Here is a 19,906-nt window from a genome sequence, read left to right as displayed (position 1 = left end):
CACATGTTTTGCAGATATATTTTTTTCTTAAATATATAATCAACATTTCTCTAATACTGACATCCAGGTACGAGAATTACGTCACCAGATAAATCATATTTTAAAAATTTTGAATGCAATTAAGAATTTAAAAACAAACTTCCTACGAAGGTATAATCTGTGAGGATCCTAAAAGCGAGATAAAAAATTATTTGTCAGTTTAAATTCTTGGAATATGATAAAATAAAGTTAAGTGTGTATATATATATTCATAGATAACAATGTTATTTTATTAGAAACTAAAGTAAATTTATTCGTGGTCATTTAAAAAAAAAAAAAAATCAACATGAGAATGTGTTGAGATTATTTTTTGGCATCCGGTCGAGAAGTGTCAGATCACGAAATGTCGAAGCAGAGACAGACTTTAGTTTACATTCGTGCTCGTACCAGAGGGAAAGACTGGCTTCCTAGAAAGTGGGGTTGGACACCTGTCCCTCAGTGATTATCAACTCTTAAGTATCACTTTTAAGACGTAGTTGAGAACCCCAACGAAAGATTCATTCTTACCCACGTGTATTATTATAGATCTTTGTTGTCATCTCCGTTATAAAATTTTTTAAATAAAAAAAAAGTTCTAACTCATGTTCAGAAAAAAAAAAATAAAAAAATTTTTAAATTATTGACATAAATATGAACCATACGTGGTCTTAATGAGTGTAAATGTAGCAGACATACGACAATTTCTAAATTCCATATAAAAAAATAAAAATAATAGAATTTGAAAAAATGCATGTACGGGATTTTGAATTGTCTCAATATGCATTTTTTTATTTTTATTTTATAAACATTTTAATTTATTATTTCAAAATTTAAAAAATTGTCAGATTACCGCTAACTTTTACTATGTCTTAATAATTGCAGACAAAATATCTTGAGCTCGGAAAAATAAAATGTATACAGGAAATGAAAATATATGAATTGTATACATGAAAAAAAAAAAAAAATTTAGGGTCGTATTGAATATGAAGAGGAAAGGAAGAGCAGAAGTAGCAGCAGCCGGTCTTGTCAAGGACCCAATGTTTTTAGAAAAGTCCCTAACATGTAGGCCCAGCAATGTCGGACGCAACTGGGGAATACTAATGCTACCACACGGATAAATACACACGTTGATGTTTAATAATTAAATTGTCTATAGATATTAATGTATTCGTATAATATCAGTTTGAAATACTGGTTATTAATAGTATGGATAGAGCGCAAGCGTTTATTTGAATTAAAAACGGCGCCGGCGCCGTTTAAATTACCTGTTGCTTAGCAGCAGCGTCTGTCATTTAATTTTTTAAAACAATTAATAATAAATTATATTATTATAAAAGCAAGTAGGTAATATTTGAAATAAATCACTCACCAGACACTGATGTTATTGAACTGGTGACAATAATTATTAGGATAAATTTTATAAAAAATGATGACTTATAATCCAAATGATTTTGTCGCTCCATTTTGTTATTTTTCCGATGGACTATTTAAATTTTTTTATTCACACAATAAAATAAAAAAATTTTCACACACAAACACACATTCAACACACATATCAAGCCCCGGGCACACCGTGGCAACGTTTAGCTGCCTCACTATCCGTCATTTAACCACCAGGACCTCGACATTACGATAATAAATATTTTAAAATTAAACTCGTTTTGTTTAGAAGATAAAAAAAAAACGTTTAAAAACAAATTCACTAGACACTGTTCGGTATTAAACACATTAATTAACACGTTTTAATTGTTTGTTTAATTATGGTACACTCGCGGTCCAGTTAATTTGATTATACGTTTTTAAAAACTTTGTGGTTTTAATAAATAAATGGATAAATAAAGTTTTAAAAACACAATGATCGCGAGGTAAAAATTGTATACGAGCACGACCGCGCACAAAACACGTCTGGGCATCTATTGTCCTTCAAACGCGCAGAAAGTAGTTCCCGAGTGCGCGCGCACCTGCTTTTAGACTGGCGTATTAATGCGCGCTTCAAAATGGCTGACGCGCGGGACCAATTGAATTACAGGAGCAAGAGAATTTTAAAATGGATACAGGGGAAATAAGGAGTTCGTCGGCTCACTCGTGGTTTCTCAATAGAATTAGGGGGAATTTTAAAATTTTTTTGGGGTGCTAGTGGATTTTTAGACAGACAACAGATGTTACCTTTTTTAAAGCTATCCCTTAGGCATGTTGCGTGTGATATAATTGAATTATTGTATAGTTAACTACTTTATTTACTGATATCAATCTCAAATTATGGTTATTTTTTTTATTTTTAATTGTAGGCTGTAAGAATTATTTGTTTATCTTAAATATTATGAGGGTTAACGTAGCAGACATCAGACAAAATTGAAATTATAAATAAATAGAGTAAATAATTTAAAAAATAATATTTATAAAAAATGCACTCGTTAATTTCAAAATTTTTTAAATGCGCATTTTTTAAAAATTTTATTTTATTAATTATTTACTCTATTTATTAATAATTTTAAATTTGTCTGATGCCTGCTACACTGACACTCACCAAATATTTCATTTTTTTTTTTTTTTTTTTTTACTTTTTTTTGTAGAAAAAATTTTGTTCATTTTTAGAATCATAAAATAAATAAAAAAAATTAGAAATTTTTAGTTCATATTTTTCTTTTTTTTTGTTATTAAATTTGATTAATTAATTAAACTCATCATGTTTTATTAAATGAAATATTTTTAAACTACTTTGTGTTATGTTGGTAAAAAAAAATTGAATTTTAATTATTTACATTCAAAGTATGTGCGAAATTAATATTAAATTTATTTTTTTGTTAATGATAACGGACTTTTCATATAATAGATCAATAAAATTTCTTCTTTTTAGAGCTCTAGTTTTGTAATTAATCAAATTGTTCGTGACTTTTAAGTAATTATTCTATGGGAAATTAAATTACCCAAGATAAATTTCGTTACATAATAAACCGACGATATCTTGACTTAAAAAAAAAAAGTTCCAACCCCTGATTTTTAGGGGAACAAAATTTAAGTTTTCATGGGGCTTATTTTACCAGTTAAACTCATAATATATAACAAACAATATTATCAGAATCTATCAATCATAAGCTTCAATTTTATAGTCATCATCATTTAATTTTATTCTAACGGATTTTTTGTAAGAAAAGAACTCCAAAATAATTGTGATAAAAATTAAGGTCTCAGGTCTAGAAAAATCAATTTTATTCTTATGCCAAATTTTATGATGATGCACTAAAAAATTTTCGGAGTGAATGCGGATTAAATCTGGAGCGAATGATAGTGTATTTATTTGACCCTCTCGGGGCCAAATTCACTACGAAATAGAGTTTATTTTAATATTGAAACTCCGATTCAGAGTGAAATTAACTCCTAAAAGAAGTTTATTTCAATATTAAAAATCCCTAGTTACTCCGCATGTGGAGTGATTTTTTCTAAAACTCCGGAACTCCAAATGACCGAGTAAATTCGAATTCAAATAAAATCCGTAATCACTCCCGATTTTCAACAGTGTAACAAATATTTTTATTAGACATAAATTTTACTGAAAATCGGACTTATAAAATTTTTATTAAAAGATTTGAATAAAAACTTTCTAGTGTTTGAGAAGTTTATAGAAATAATTTTAATTAATAAACTTGTGAAATTATTATTAATAAATTTCTCTATTGTATTAATATGACAGTAAAATAAAAATTTTTAATAAGTTGTTTGTTTTTTTCATCAAAAATATCTGTAGTACATTTAAAGTATTAAAAACATTTATTGTTTAACAAATTTTTTTAAAAAGGAAGACTGTTCCGTTACTGATACACTAAAAGATAATTATAATTACTTAATTAAAGTATTGATTTGATCACCAATAATGAATCCTTGTTTTTATGAAAAATTAAATCTTTATTTTTGATTTAAAAAAATACGGTACAGTTTTAAAATAAATTTACCGCGAAATAGTAGAAAATATTTTTAAATAAAAAATAAAATTTATGATAAATTGATAAATAAAATATTTATAATAAATAATTAATAAGAATAAAATATTTAAGTATAATCCAAAGGAGTTAAGTGAGAAAACCCCACGCAACAATAAATCTCTCTCATCTTAGCTGATTACGCGTTAACTTAAAATTCATCGAGGGCAATTTTCGCGTCGTCTGCTAACGAATATAAATGCTGAATTCGGTAGTATGGGCTGAGCAAGCAAAAGCTCGGAGAGATAAAGCACATACGGCATTAATATATACATATGTATCCGTAGTGTACATATATATATATATAGATAAATAAATTTCTTAAGCACGAATCCCTTGTGGAATCCATACCAAGTGATCTGTTCGCAGATGCCCAACAACGCACGAGTGTGGATCTTGAGTCATTAGTTCTTATTAATGAAGCCGTTATATATTAAGTTTATCGTCCTCGTATATACAACAAACATATTCACGATCCAACTCATCCAATGTCGAGCTAATTAATGCCGCTTCGTGCTGTTGTACACTATATACGCCAATGGAATAAATTGTCACGATTGAAATAACAGTAGTATTTTATTTATTTATTTTAAACTTATTTCTTACCATCCTTATCATTTATTACTTTTTTTTATTTATTTTAAATCACATAAATATCAAATGATCTATAGCCTGAAGAAAATAATAAGAGAAGAGAACAGCGAATGAGAATGAAAAGAAAAAAAAAAGTTTTAATAAATTATTTTAGAAAATAATAAAATAAAAACTATTTGAGTCAAATGTACAAGTGGTATTCGTGTGTGTTGATCAAACGGTTACGTTGTCACGGTTACTGTACGTTACATACATACTTAATTCCATCGATATTCAACGTCTTTGTTTACAACAACTCAACACTCAATTCTATAATCTCATAAAGAGTTAAATGTACGTTTAAAAAATGGCTGATCCTCTGGTACCTTCTAATCAAGAAAGTAAATTATCTATTTTGAATAAAAAAATTATTGAAATTAAAAAGAAAATCCAACTTTCAGGTAATTCGATTATTTTAAATCACAATTAATTCCGATTAAAATAAGTTATTTATGTAATTTACTGAATTGATTTCATTTTTTCTTATTTCCATAAAAAATTTTAAAATAAATATTAAAATTTTTAACACGCAAAAAAATAAATAATAAATTTTATTCGGATTTTCATTAATTTTTATTGTTTGAACAGTAAACCCCCATCAAAGAAAGTAATTCATAAATAATATGATATTGAAAACAAAAAAGTATAAGAGTGATTCTCTAAAATATATTGATATAAAAAAAAAATAGTCACTCTTGGTCTTTAAATTTTATTGTTTCGAATGATAAAATACGTCATCTTGCCATGTAGGTATAGTCGCATCAGTAATACTTTAGGTTAATTCTTTCACATACAATTTGAAGAAAGTAATAATTATATATCGTTGTATATAAAATCAATTGCTCGACATTGAAAATTTTATTTATCATGCTGAATGTTTTTTTACTTTTTTACTATAAACTTAAATGTTCCAAACAGCGAATGTGGAAACTGAAAGTTAAATTATTATAATTTCATTTTTTGATCTACTAAACAGTAATTTCTATTACTGTAACATGATTCATTTACATATAAACTTTAAATTTCAAGAATTAAATTAAGATCATTATAATTTATTCTACTCTCTAAACATGAATTAGTGAAAATAAGTGAATATTCACTAATTCCAAGTGCAAACCGAACCACTAATTTTAAAAAGTGGTTCGGTTGGCACTCAGAATTAGTGAATATTAACTTATTTCACTTATTCATGTTTAGAAAGTATAAAACCACGAAATTACTGTTCGAAATATTAAATTGTGACCACATTCTAAATTTTTAGTCATAAATTATTAATTTTTGTAATTCATTTTTTTGCTTGAAACTTTGAAAATATTGAAAAAATTGATTTTGAATTATGTTTAAAAATATTAAAATTTTATTTCAAAATTAATTACTTGTAATACAATAGTTGAGTTTATTTAAGACGATCAATACTCAGAACAATATAATTAGTGTTTATAATATATATTTCGACATATAAAAACGGAGCCAATAAAATATGATATCAACAAATTAATGACAGAGAATAATAAAAGTTATTGTTATTTTTTAATTGAAATAAATTTTTCTTGTTCAAAATATTTTTTTGTTAAATTACATAATAAAATAAAAATTATTTAATTAAAAAAGTTTCAATTAACTACAAAAATTTATTAACGTGACTTCATTATTTGAAATAATAAATTTCTTGGTATAAAAGAATTCAATATTTTAAATGTTTGTAAATAAAAGTGAACGAGATCGTTGGTAGAAGAGTAATGAGTTTAATTGTAGGCATCAGAAAAATTGCAGAGTGTTTAAGCTTTTGTTCTTCATCTTCATCTTCATCTTAATCTTAATCTTATTCTTTATTTATTTTTATATAGTTATTGTTATTATTGTTCTTTGGAGTAAAGTATATTAGTACTTATACTACTTAGTTGGTCTGTATACACAATACGCTACGAGAAGATACAATTCCATAGTCACGAATGGTTTGAGCAAACAGAAATGAGAGAGAAGAGCATCATCAGCAAGTACAGAGTTCAATGAATGAACCGCGTGGTTAATTCAGCTGCTAACTGGAGATGCTCTGGGAGGTCAAGTTTTATGGTTCCACGAAGGCTTATGCACGCGCATTCTCCTTTATATATGTGTATATATATTGTACGCTATCACACTTGATCGTCAACTCGTGTCGAGGAACATTTTATCTTTAGTTATACTAGACAAATTATTCAATTGTATGAATAACTTATTTAATCATTATTAATTATTTATTTTAAATAATTATTTTTGTTACAGAGGGACAAAGAAAAGCTAATTTTGAAGAATGTGATGCTAAGATACGTGAAAGTACTGATAAAATAACTAATCTTAAGAAAGATATCAAAAATTTGCTGTCAAAATATTCGAAAATTATAAATGTAAGTTTTTTATCACGAGACAAATTCAAATTTTAGTTAACTGTCATTACTATTTGTGTTAAATACGCAATTACAGCGTTCTTTTAATGTGTGGGTTAGATACATTCTAGGTATGAGTAAACTTGAACATATATCAAATTATAGGTGACAATTAGGCTGGCTGTCTATTGAGAATAGGAGGTTACACCTACTTTGTACCTTAATTTATAAGTATATATATCTATAGGCAACGCAGGACCTTTTGAGAATAATCTAATATTAAAGAATGAGACGTACCTGGGTAGAAAAATTTTATCTGTTTTAAATCAAATAAATTTTAAGTTATTTTTATTCAATTTCACTTTTTATTTGTATTTAATTAATATGTGAAATTAAATGGAGTTTTGCCCGTAATATTCCTTATTTAGACTATTTTCAGACTCGTTTTCAATAATTTTTAGTCTGGTTTTGGTCGCCTCTAGATCAAAATCAAACTTTTTTCTCAAAATATTTTGCTCCTTTTTGTGTTTATCCCGACCAAAATTAGACTTTTTCTGATTATCAATTTTTTTTTAGCCGGTTTTTTATCGTCTTTAGATCAAAAACAGTTTGAAAATTTTATAAAAATTTAAAGACAGATCAATTAGTTTGAATACAAACCAATTAGTTCAAATATGCACCAATTAGTCCATATACATCAGTCGAGTTAGACTAAAATCAGATCAAATTTTTTGACCCGGGTATTTATTGAGGGTAGAGCCACGTAAAACTAACTCATTATGGGTACCACCATGCCATAGTAATTATTATTAAAAGTCATTTCTGATAACGGGTATTAAGGCCATTCTCAGACAGTGTCCCCACTTTTTTTAAATATTCAATGACTTTCAATTGTAATGACCGTATTAAATTTTGATAATCAATTAAAAAAAAAGTTCAAGCATTAATTGAAAAAATGGCAACGCAGTTACACTTTCGCCGAGAGATTGATTTTCAAAAAAATTATGTACAGTTGACATCAATTAGGAGTTAAACGAAATTTGGAAAATAAATTTTAGTAAAATTTTCATGACAACATTATAATTGAGAATGTCGAATTTTTCAGGCTTAAATTTATTTACCAAATTTCGTTTAACTCCTAATTAATGTCAACTGTAAATAATTTTTTTTTAAATCTATATCTCGGCGAAATTGTTTGATGAAAATTAATTAATTCAATTTCCATAATGTTATAACAGCTCAAGGTCATTGAATATTTTTAAAAAGTGGTGAGCTGTCTGAGAATGCCCTTAAATTTTGGAATTTACTGCCTATATAAATATAGCATCAGCTAAGAGTTTGAGTATTTTTAAGAATTTATGTCATAAACATTTAATGAAATTAGAAAAAAATGGTTAAAAATTGTAAATGTGTGTTATTTAGATAATTTTACTGATAGATACATCTATTTTTTTGTAAATGGCTCTGAAGGGTTCCTTCCTAGAGTCAATATTATTTATTCAACTCTGTTGAAAAATTTTTAACTTTGAAATTATTTGTAAATAAGTATAAATAAATAAATATTTCTCTATTGCAGAATGAAGAAGCGGCAGAAAAAGTGTTACCAGTAAGTCGAGAGTCATCGGCGTGTATTAAAAAACGTGGATTGCAAGAAGCTATTTCTCGTGTCGATGAGGATAATATTCGTTTGAGGAAAAAACTTGATTTAATCAAATATAAAAGTAATAAGGTAATTTTTTTCTCGTTTGTTAATTTCCCACTGTGAAGCTTAAAGATAAAAAAAAAGAGAAGTTAAAAAATAACAAAAGGACTACCTCTATTTTGTTAAAATAAGAGTATATCGATAGTTACTACTTGAAGTATGGTTCAAATTAATTATAATTATAAGACGAACGTAAAATAGTTTTTTTTACAATACTATAAATCATTAAAGTAAACACAGATGTTTTTAAATTAACTACACGTATTGTAATAATTAATTAATAAATAGTTATTTTAGCAATAAACTGTTCGAGTATACTTTGAATCATTGTAATTTCAAAATTTTTCTCGCCGTCAATCGGAGTTTCGAAGTTAATTTTCAAAGCAATTACTCCACGTACGGAGAAAATAGGGAATTTTTTTCGGGGTGGTGTGGATTTTATTTGAATCCGCATTTACTTCAATGATGAGTTTTAATTTAAAGTAAATTTATATTTTATAGAGACAATTTTCTATGCAAAATTATACACAGAAAAAAAGGATTTCTTGGCGCAAAAAAAATTTTGCACATGAAATGAAAACAAAAATTTTTTTAGGACTAGAAAAGATTGTTTCTTGCAACAAATTTTTCTTCAATTCACCTTCAATTCATAATGCAATAAATTTCTTAGGACAAGTAAAAATTTTTCGCATCAAGAAATCCTTTTTTTTGTGTAAATAAATTATTTATTTAAATATCAATAATTGAAAATGTTTTTCTTTTAATTCATAAGATGTCATTATACCTAGTCATTTAATCCGCAAATTTTTACTCTTCGTTTTTCATTCCGCACTTTCTTAAAACGAATCAGTGAAAAGTACTCCAATCAGTGGAATATTCACTGCACAAATAGTCCCAAGTATATCACTGACTGAATTAGTGATATATGCTTAGGACTGATTTGCAGTGAATATTCACTGATTTATGATATTTTCCACTGATTCATTTTAGGAGAGCAAAGTTTTTTTTATAAATGATATAAATAAAATTCCCCTTTCGAGTAAATAAGTATACTCCAAGATAATTCGATAAAAAAGAATCCGTTTCGCATTCACTGCAGATTCAATCCGCGTTTATTCCGTAAATCGTTTACAGCGAAGCAACAATAACAAACTAATAAACAACAACAATAAAAATAATGATAGAATAATAAATAAAAATTTTATATAATTTTAGCAACAAGAACGACTTGCGAAACTTTTAAGAGATTATGAAGAGTTAATGAGTGGACGTACACAAAAAATGATGAAGAAGAAACTTGAAGATCCTTTAAAAAAGGTTCAAAACTATAGTAAGATTTCAAAATTTTCCCTTAACCACTATTAAAATACCATATCACCTATTAACTACTTTTTAAAATGAATAAATTTAGAGAATGCAATTTTTTAAATAATTTTAAATAAAAATTATTTTAGAAAATTGTCAGCTTAGAAAATCAATTGCATCGCGTAAGCATAATGCAAATGGAAGCGGATATAGTAAGAAAAAAGTACAGATCTGTAAGAGCGAGTCTTAAATCCGATGCTGCATTTTACGTGTCTTCCTTAAAAAATTTAGAGCAAAATTTAAAAGATCAAGAACTTGAAATAAAACAATTACAAGTAAATTTTTTTAAATTATTTTATAAACGTAACAATAAAAATTTATAGTTGAGTGATTATATTTAATTGGTTTGTTTTTAAAGAGAGTGAAAGAAGAGGCGATACAATTGAGAGATATAACGAAAGAAGCATTGATGCATCAAGAAATAGACGCGATGCAAAAAAGTAAAGAACGTGATCAAATAATTCTTGACTATAGACAGCGAGTTGAAGATCGTAAACTAGAATTGGAACGTTTAGAGAGAATGATTTTTCCGAATACTCGTTTGCCTGCACGTGAAGACGATTTCGAAGCTGAAAAACGTCAGCAAGAAAGTGAAGAAGTTGATGATAAGCCTGTAGATGAAATGACGCATCTTCAAGAAGCATTTACTAAATTACGAAGTGCCACAGGTGTTACCAAAAATGAACAAGTACTTGATAGGTTTTTAAGCCAACGCGCGACTAAAGATAAATTACAAAAAATGCGAACTTCTATGGAAGAAGACAAAATCAGTTTAGAAAAACGTCGGCAACAATTTACAACCGAAATTGAATTACAAAAATTTTCTGAAACTAAAGATGCTGATCAGTAAGTGAATTTAATTAATAAATTTTAATTGAAGTTTTTCAATATCAAATTTTTCATATTCACCATTAAGATTCATATATTTGTCGAAATATTATTTATAAAAATTTATTTTAATAATGATAATTTTAAATCTCTTAATAGAAACGCTGAAAAATTATCAAAATTAAATGCACAAATATCTGAGCAAACAGAACGACAAACAAAAGCTGAGATTGAAAGTAAACGCGTACAAGAAGTAATTGATGAAGTTGCATTAATGCTTTGGAAATTTTGCGATAGACTTCGTGTAAGTATTTATCTTTCTGAAATTCCTACATTCATGTACCTGAAGATCGGAACGTTTTCACGCAACGGAAATGAAAATAATTTATGTAATTTGACTCTAAAGGTGACTTAAGGGGTAATTGGGGGTAGCCTGCAATTTTCGGCTGACATGCGAAACATTTTAGATCCAGTAGATTTTTTACTTTTCATTTTCGTTTCGCGAAAAACGTTCCGATTTTCAGGTACATCTACATTCAAATATATATATATACATATAGGGGGGTAAAACGGGGTACCCCTTAAATTTTATAAAAAAAGTTAAGCATTATTTTGAATTTTTTTTGTTAAACCTTTTTTAAAAATCGAAAGTGTCAGTCGGAAAATATTAATGACTTTTGTTTTATGATAAAAACTATTCAAATTTTTTTTTTTCGTCTTTTACATCCAATAATTATGAGAAATATAATTTTTTTTCATGTAAATTACTTATAAGAAAATTTAATTTAATCAAATTTATTTCATTTCCATAAATTTTTTTTCACCTCTTTTAGGGGGTATCCCATTTTGCCCGCAAAAAATGAAAATTTTTTTCTATTCACTTTGAATATCATTAAAAAAAAAAATATTTAACGTATTTGCGTTCCCGAAAACTTACTATTTCCTTAAGTAACCCGTTTTGCTCCTCTCTCCCCTATATTTTTTTATTTTTACAATATAAATCTTACACCTACACTCTAATTATCAAGTCTCCGTATATTATTGCAACAAAAGTATCAATATTTATTTCTTAACAATAATTAAAGGGTCAAAATCCGCACTTGTATCCGAATAACGTCAAAGTCCATATCTAGTATATATTTTACAGCCTACAATTAACTCTCTACCCTTCTACGAAAAAAATATTGTGATTGATTTCAAGGTTGCTTTTAGTGAAGAAATTTAACAAGTAAAAACCTAAATATATATATAGATATATAAATTCCTATTCGAAAGGTGTATTTAATTTTTGTTAAATTTTAAAAAACCACTAATTGTAAAAGTCATTTTGAACCAACTATATGTCGATGTTAACAAAAAAATTTTTTACAAAGAAAAGTAAACTATAAATAATAATAATAAATATACAAATGAATAAAAAAAAATAGTAATTTAAAATTTAGTGAGCCATTTAGGCGGGCCATTTAGTAAAATCCTTGAAAAAGATCTCCGCCTCTTTACGAATTTTCGATGGATAGATTTTTATTATTTTTATTTCAACTATAATCTTTCATATATAAGTGCCCAAATGTAATTATCACCTCGATGAATGTATATACAAATGTATTTATATATAGTTTGTTGGAGAGTATGGTACCCTAGGAAGCATTAGCACCTTACGCTGCCAATCGAAAGTAAACATTCCGCTCCAATCTTTTACATTAGAGGTCTATTTCTAAGTTCTATTGGCCTATCACCGTCTATCGGCTTCTTTTTTACTTATTACGTTACTTTTAAATCAACGCTACACACTAAAATATATACAAAGATGGAGTTATCACTTACCATTACCGCGAGTGGATCCACGTGGATTTGGGACGAGTTAAACTTTATGGCCGATGCCGGACTCCATTTCTATTGAAAATCTTGGGAGTTCTCTATTATTCTTATCACTTATATATGGATATTTTTTTTTTATTAAGGATGTTAATGAGACGCCGGTAGCATCTGAAGAGTCTTATGAAAACCCGTACGCACTTTTAGAGCTTCTGGAAGAAAAATTAAAAGCGGCTATTAATATTATGGGTGGAGCTGATAAATATCATCAGTGGATCAAAGAAACAGCTGCTGATAAGGTTTTATTTTATAACTACTATTATTTTTTTATTATTATCGCACGAACTGCAATTAAAACTTAAAAAAACAATTTTTTTTCTCTGCTTTTTTATATTTCTCAGAAGAACTGTAGATTTGTGAAAATAAAAAATTATTAATTGCGTTATTTATTCATCTAGATTGATATTTTATCGATGGAATCAGTGGGCCATGAAAGAAAAATAGATGCTGATGAACGGCCGTTATTTCCCCGCTTTCCTGGAACACCAACTCCAGCAGCAGCACCTGTACCGTCGGACGATGAGGAAGAAGTACCTACGAGAAGTATTCTCAAGAGACAAGCTCAACTTCTTGTCGACACGAAGAGCCGAAGAAAAGCCTTTAATTTCAGAAGATAATAACAAATTTTTTTGCAAAACAATTATTTTAATTAAATATATTACACAAGTTTTATAATTACTTTAATAGTCAATTGTTTGTTAGATGTCAATTATTTTTTTTATGTTCGCTGTAATTAAAAAATTGTGTATTTTTTTTTTTTTTTTAATTTTAAGAAATTAAGAGTTTTGGTTATTTACAAATAAAAATGTCTTCTCAAAAATCTATTCTATCATTTATCGACCCCAAGTTTAATAATGATTCAAATCGTAGTTTTAAAAGAAATGTTGAAGAAAAATCTGTCGATTTGTGGGAAATCAATACCGTTCCGACTGATTTCGGTAAATAATTAAACTAATAAATTATTTTACTTTGAGGCCATTCTCAGACAGTGCCCCCCCCCCCACACTTTTTTAACATTTTTAATGACTTTCAATTGTTATAAGCGTATCAAAATTTTATCAATTGATTGAAAAATAATTAAAACCTTATTTGAAAAAAGGATAACGTAGTAGTAATTTCGCCGAGGTATAGATTTAAAAAGAAATTACTTACAATTGATGTCAATTATAAGTTAAACGAAATTTGGAAAATAAATTTCAAACGCAAAAAAATAAATTATAAAAATTAATAATTGATAACTAAAAATTTTGAATGTGGTCACAATTTAATGTAATTTCAAACAGCAATTTTGTGGTTTTATAGAATAAATTATAATAATCTTAATTTAAATATTTAAATTCAAAGTTTATATGTAAATAAATAATTTTACAAAGTAATAGAAATTACTGTTTGGTAGATAAAAAAATGAAATTATAATAATTTAGCGTTTCAGTTTCCACATTCGCTGTTTGGAACATTTAAGTTTATAGTAAAAAAGTAAAAAAACATTCAGCATGATAAATAAAATTTTCAATGTCGAGCAATTGATTTTATATACAACGTTACATAATTATTACTTTCTTCAAATTGTAGAAAGTATATCTTAAGCGCATAGATTTTTATAATTTGAAACAATAAAATCTTACTTATGTTTGTGGACTTCCAATGTATGTGAAAGAATTAGCCTAAAGTATTACTGATGCGACTATACCTGCATGGCAAGATGACGTATTTTATCATTTGAACCAATAAAATTTAAAGACCAAGAGTGACTATTTTTTTTTTTATATCAATATATTTTAGAGAATCATTCTTATACTTTTTCGCTTTCAATATTATATTATTTATGAATTACCTTCTTTGATGCGGGTTTATTGTTCAAACAATCAAAATTAATAAAAATCTGAATAAAATTTATTATTTATTTTTTTGCGTCCAGTAAAATCTTCATGTCAATTTTATAATTCGAATTTTGAAATTTTTTAGGCCAAAATTATTCAACAAATTTTGTTCAACACCTAATTGATAACAGCTATAAGTAATGTTTTTTTCATTATATATCTCGGCGAAATTACGACTACGTCGTCCTTTTTTAATTAATAAAATGTTAATATGATTATGACAGTTGAAAGTTATTACATATTTTTAAAAAGTGGGGCACTGTCAAAAAATGCCCTTAATTATTGTTTATGTAATACCTTATTATTAATAAATATATAGAAAGTGTTTCGAAACCTTCGAAAATAATCGAAAATTTGTTGAAGAAAAAAAAAAAACAGCATGAAAATTCACTTGAAGAAATGAATAAAGAACTTAATGTAATTCAAAATAATTGTGCAAAACAAATAAAAGATTCAAGTGAAAATTTATTAAAAACTATTGCAGATATTAGAAAAAGTATAAAAGATATCAAAAAAAAATTTGAAAATGATGTAATTAAAAAATTTTCTAAAATAATTTATTATTGATAATATTTATATTTTAATTATTATTAAAAGATTTCAACTTATTGTTTAGATCAGAAGATATACAGTCGAAGGTTGTAAAAATACTAAAAATATTTTAATCAAGATATTGGAGAAAGAAATAATTTTAATAAATAAATTTTCTGATCAATTGAAAACTATTGAACGCGATCGAAGTATCAATGTAAAGAAAATATTATCAAAATATCTAGATATATTAAATTCAATAGCTTATATTATTCCTGAAAACATTAAAATTTTAACGAAAGATGAATTAAATAAATATAACAAATTAATTTTGGATAATTACGAAATTTACGAGTTAGTTTGTTTAAAAATGAAATTAAGCAATCATAAGTTAAAATTAGAACTCGATGATTGGTTGTCTAAAATCAAAATATGGAAAAATAAAAACTAAAAAAAATAATCATTTGAAATAAATAATAATTATTTACTTGAAAAAAAAAAAAATAATAATAAAATCAGATAATAAATTACTTTCTTGTAGTTTTACTTTCGATTTAAATGATTAATTAATTTTATGTAAACAAGTTTATGCATTTATTATGTATTCATTTATGAGCTGGAACCTTACAAATGATCGGTCTTGTTAAACAAGCATCAACTCTCTCACAAATTATTTTTATTTCGGGTGATGCATCAACAACATCCACTGATTCTCCTGCGTACTTCAATATCGACTCACTATTTTCTTCAAACTGTTTAAGCTTCAAAATTTATTAATTTTTAATAATTAATTCCAATAAGTATTAAAAACAAGTCTTATTAATTTAAACCTTACACTGAAAAAAATTGGGAGCGAATTTGGAGTGATTATGGATTTTATTTAAATCTTGAATTCACTTGAGTCACATCTACCTGAAGATTGGAATGTTTTCCGCGCAACGATAATTAAAAAAATTATGTAATTTGACTGCTTAAGGGGTAGTCGACCTGCAGTTTTCGGCTGACATACTAGCACTTATGCGAAACATTTAAAAAATCTAGGACCGATAGATTTTTTACTTTTCATTTTCTTTTTTTTATTTCCGTTCCGCAAAAAACGTTCGGATCTTCAGGTACATTGAGTCACTCGGAATTCCGGAGTTTTGGAAAAAAAAACACTCCATATACGGAGTAAATAGAGAGTTTGTTTTTTTCAGAGGAGTGATTTCGCCTTTCGGAATGATCTGGATTTTATTTCAATTCGCATTCACTCCGATTCGGAGTTTGGGTATTAAAATTAACTCCTTTTAAGAGTAAATTTAACTCCGAACCGAAGTTTCAATATTAAATAAAACTTCCCTTCGGAGCGAGTTTGAATCCGAGAGGATTAAATAGATAAGCAGTTATCCACTCCGCATTCACTCCGGATTTCCCGCGCGTTCACTCCGTAAATTTTTTACAGTATATAAAAAGCAATCAAAGTTTTAAAACTTCATTATAATACATTTAAGCAAATGTTACTCGATAATAATAATAATATCTATTATTATTAAATTAAACAGAGAAAAAAATAGCTTACATCCTGTTCAACTTTACTTCTATAATCTTTCGGATGAGCAGCCAATCCTTTCACAAAATCATACCGAAAATCACGGTCTATCGTTAAGTGGTGCTCGCTTCCGGTAAGTATATTAAATTGCCGAGACAGTAATCGTTCTCTGCATGTCACTTGATCGACGTTAAGAAAAATGATCCTGACCCCCCGCACGGTAAAAAAAATCAAAAAATAAATAAATAAAAACAGATCCGTAGCAATAAAAAACAAATTTAATTTTAAAAGTCTTTTTATCGACTTATCAGTAATCATAAAACCTGTTTGGAGGTGTCGTAAGCGAATTCAGCAGCTGAAAATCTTCACCAGTAAAAGGATACTTAGTCAATATCCAGCCTTTTTTGATACACTCATGGCTCATCAATTTATTCTAAGTATTATTCAAATATATTTTAGATAACAATTATTATACATGTATATATATTAATATACTTTATGTGTATATGTATATTTAACAACCTATCTAATAGATAATACTTATTAGTTTTACCTCCACAATTTTAAATCTCATCTCCGATGTAAGCGGCGTATCCCGATGGTCTAAACAACGCAACTCTTCGCCTAATAACGAATTTTGTTCCTTCGTTTGTTCTAACAGATAATTAAAATCAACGTTTACAAGGTCGTATTTTTGTGAAAGATATTTAGCTACAGATCCAACTCCTGATCCTCTTGGACCTATCAGCAGTACACGATAAATACACGGTACATTGTATCTTTTTCTTCTTGTTATTGAAACACACGTGTTTCCTATCTCTTCATATGTTCTGTCTATAGATTCCATTTTCTATTAAAATATTTAATAAATTATTTCATAATTATATGCATTTAATTAATTAGTAATTAATTTACGAGCAATAATTTATTACGTATAAAAAATATTTATACTCATTACGAAGACCATTTATTTGTAAATTATAATCAGATAATTTAATTTCTTTAGCAGAGTCATTGCAATTTTTAATAGTATGCGCATTTGATGTAGCAGTTGAATTTATTTCTAATAAAGATAATTAAATATTTAATATTGTTGCTTATTTATGCACGGAAAGAATTATTTAATAAATTTTACTCGTTAATTGTGAGTTAAATTGGGCCTGGATGAATAATTGCTCTTCCGTTTCTAGATAATGTTCAATTATGGAGTAGAAAAACCCAATTTCAAGTAATTTCAAATAAAAAAACAGTCAAAAATGAAACAGAATTAATCACGTTTTCTTTTTTCCGTACTTATTTTGTTTTTGGCCCAGATTTACCCTAAATTGCAGGGTAAATTTTATCAAAAAATTCTTTCTATAGTTATTAATATTTATTATTGATACCTAGATTTACATCAGAAGTAATTATTTCAAAGACATGAGTAGGCAAAATACCAATTTTTTTAAGGACACGAGCTTCAAAATTATCCCTCGGAAAATCTTTTGTAAAGAAAAAAGTTATGAAAATTATATTTTTTAATTATTTTTTATGATTTACCAATAAATATCCAGCCTTTATGAAGATCTTTAACTTGAGTATCTAATAAAGTTGGTAAATTTTTAACTAAATCATCGGGAAGTAAATCTTGCAATTTATTTTCTAATCTCACAATTGGAATATTCAATTTTTTTTCCAAGTACTCTGCTAATAATTTTTTATCTAAATTGAAAAAAAATATGCTAGAGCTTAGTAAGAATGAAAATTTGCGACAACTGAAATTTTTTTTTTATTTTTAAATAAACAAACTTATTTTCAGTAGAATCAAAATTTAGGAAACGGTTAACCAGAAATTTTGAAAACGCATGACAAAGGAATCTTCAAGTACTTTTTGAACTTCTCGCTATGAAAATTAAAAATTTTCAAAAAAAAGGGAAATTATTGGTTTCGAAACCGATCGGTCCGATTTTCGAAAATTGAGTTTTCACCAGATCTTCACGTTTTGAAGTCCTCGAAAACTATTCCGACTATTTCCGGATGTGTGTTTAGAAAATCTTATAGAATCCAATAGTTTCTCATAAATTCCGGTAGAGATTTAATCAGAAAGAATGAGTTCTATGAGAAGTGCTATAGTTAAGTACAGGGCCTTATACATTCAGCTATAAGAATCTATCGGATTTATTAAGCAGGGTGTGTATGAATGTGTGTAAACTAATTTTTGTTGTACGATATCTTTGAAACGAATTTACCGATTCGAGTGTTCTTGGTGACAATTGAAAGGGCTCATCAAGACTTTGATCTGATTAGATTTTGAAGTCGATCGGTCGAGTAGTTTACAAGTAATACGAAAAATAAATTTTTTTTTCATATAACTCATGAAGTACTTGTCGGATTCGCCTCAAAATGTAATTAATTCCAAGTCTTGATGAGCCCTTTCGATTGCTGCCAAAAACGTCCACATCGGTTGATTCGTTCCAAAGATATCGGACAACAAAAATTAATTTTTTTTAGCTAAATGTATTTTTTTTTTGGTTGAACAACAAAATAAACACTTTTTGACTTCAAAGAGCTTAAAAATTTGCCAATCAACACGTTTTCGAGCTTTCTGAGCGGAAAGTTTTTGGGTTGGCCCACAGGGTCAATCGTTTTTCAGATTTTTTTATATGTGATTTATTTATAAAAATAAAAAAAAATAACCAACGTCTACTATTTTGAGTATAAAAGTTTAGTGGATAAAAAAATTTTTTTTGTTCACCAAAATCTGGGCGAGATAGTAAGATAATTTTAAGACAATCTTGATAGATTGGATTATTTTCTAGCCATTTCTTTATGTAAATCAAATGATCACTCGGTTTTTTGATAACAAGTTCTGTAATAATATCCTGTACATTTAAAATATTAATTTTTCAATAAAATGAATTAAAATAATTATTTAAATAAATAAAACTTACATTAAATAGTTCATAAATGCGATGTTTTTCTAGATAGGGTAAAAAATGACTTAACCCAATATTTTTTTTCAAGGCATTCATTTCTTCTCATAATGCAGAAGTTTAAAATATTTCGAATTCTTTCTACGATTCCTCTTTAAGAATTAAAAATAAATTTAATTATTATTAAAACCTAAAGCGTATTTCGTATTGAAAAATAAATTTTTATGACGCAATGATAAATGATAAAACATTTTTAAATGAAACTTGAAGTTATCACAGTGAAATTGCAAC

The 19,906-nt window shown here is 27.0% G+C and overlaps 3 protein-coding genes across 4 annotated transcripts in view; 1 reads left to right on the top strand and 2 right to left on the bottom strand.

Annotated features, from left to right (window-relative positions):
* Nucleotides 1–1,924, bottom strand: part of LOC130669157 (neurogenic locus Notch protein) — a 152,709-nt gene extending 150,785 nt beyond the window's left edge. For both annotated transcript variants that reach the window (XM_057471900.1, XM_057471901.1), the window contains exon 1: nt 1,388–1,924. In XM_057471900.1, coding sequence (XP_057327883.1) covers nt 1,388–1,481 — 94 coding nt within the window. In that variant the 5' untranslated portion in view covers nt 1,482–1,924. The remainder of the gene's footprint in view (nt 1–1,387) is intronic.
* Nucleotides 1,925–4,689: 2,765 nt separating this feature from the next.
* Nucleotides 4,690–13,478, top strand: LOC130667928 (calponin homology domain-containing protein DDB_G0272472). The gene is made up of 9 exons (XM_057469864.1): nt 4,690–5,029; nt 6,894–7,015; nt 8,571–8,723; nt 9,912–10,013; nt 10,151–10,336; nt 10,420–10,907; nt 11,049–11,193; nt 12,851–13,003; nt 13,163–13,478. The coding sequence occupies exons 1-9, from the start codon at nt 4,936–4,938 to the stop codon at nt 13,379–13,381; spliced, it is 1,662 nt and encodes a 553-aa protein (XP_057325847.1). The 5' UTR covers nt 4,690–4,935; the 3' UTR covers nt 13,382–13,478.
* Nucleotides 13,479–15,771: 2,293 nt separating this feature from the next.
* On the bottom strand, nt 15,772–19,873 carry LOC130668777 (adenylate kinase 8). The gene is made up of 9 exons (XM_057471231.1): nt 19,634–19,873; nt 19,438–19,564; nt 18,243–18,404; nt 18,089–18,184; nt 17,636–17,766; nt 17,257–17,553; nt 17,027–17,136; nt 16,734–16,908; nt 15,772–15,936 (listed from the first exon to the last, which is right to left on the bottom strand). The coding sequence occupies exons 1-9, from the start codon at nt 19,712–19,714 to the stop codon at nt 15,781–15,783; spliced, it is 1,335 nt and encodes a 444-aa protein (XP_057327214.1). The 5' UTR covers nt 19,715–19,873; the 3' UTR covers nt 15,772–15,780.
* Nucleotides 19,874–19,906: the final 33 nt, after the last annotated feature.

The sequence above is a fragment of the Microplitis mediator genome, chromosome 5, assembly GCF_029852145.1.
Source record: "Microplitis mediator isolate UGA2020A chromosome 5, iyMicMedi2.1, whole genome shotgun sequence".
In the NCBI taxonomy this organism is placed as follows: Eukaryota; Metazoa; Arthropoda; class Insecta; order Hymenoptera; family Braconidae; genus Microplitis; species Microplitis mediator.
This window is presented reverse-complemented; position numbering and strand designations above follow the sequence as displayed.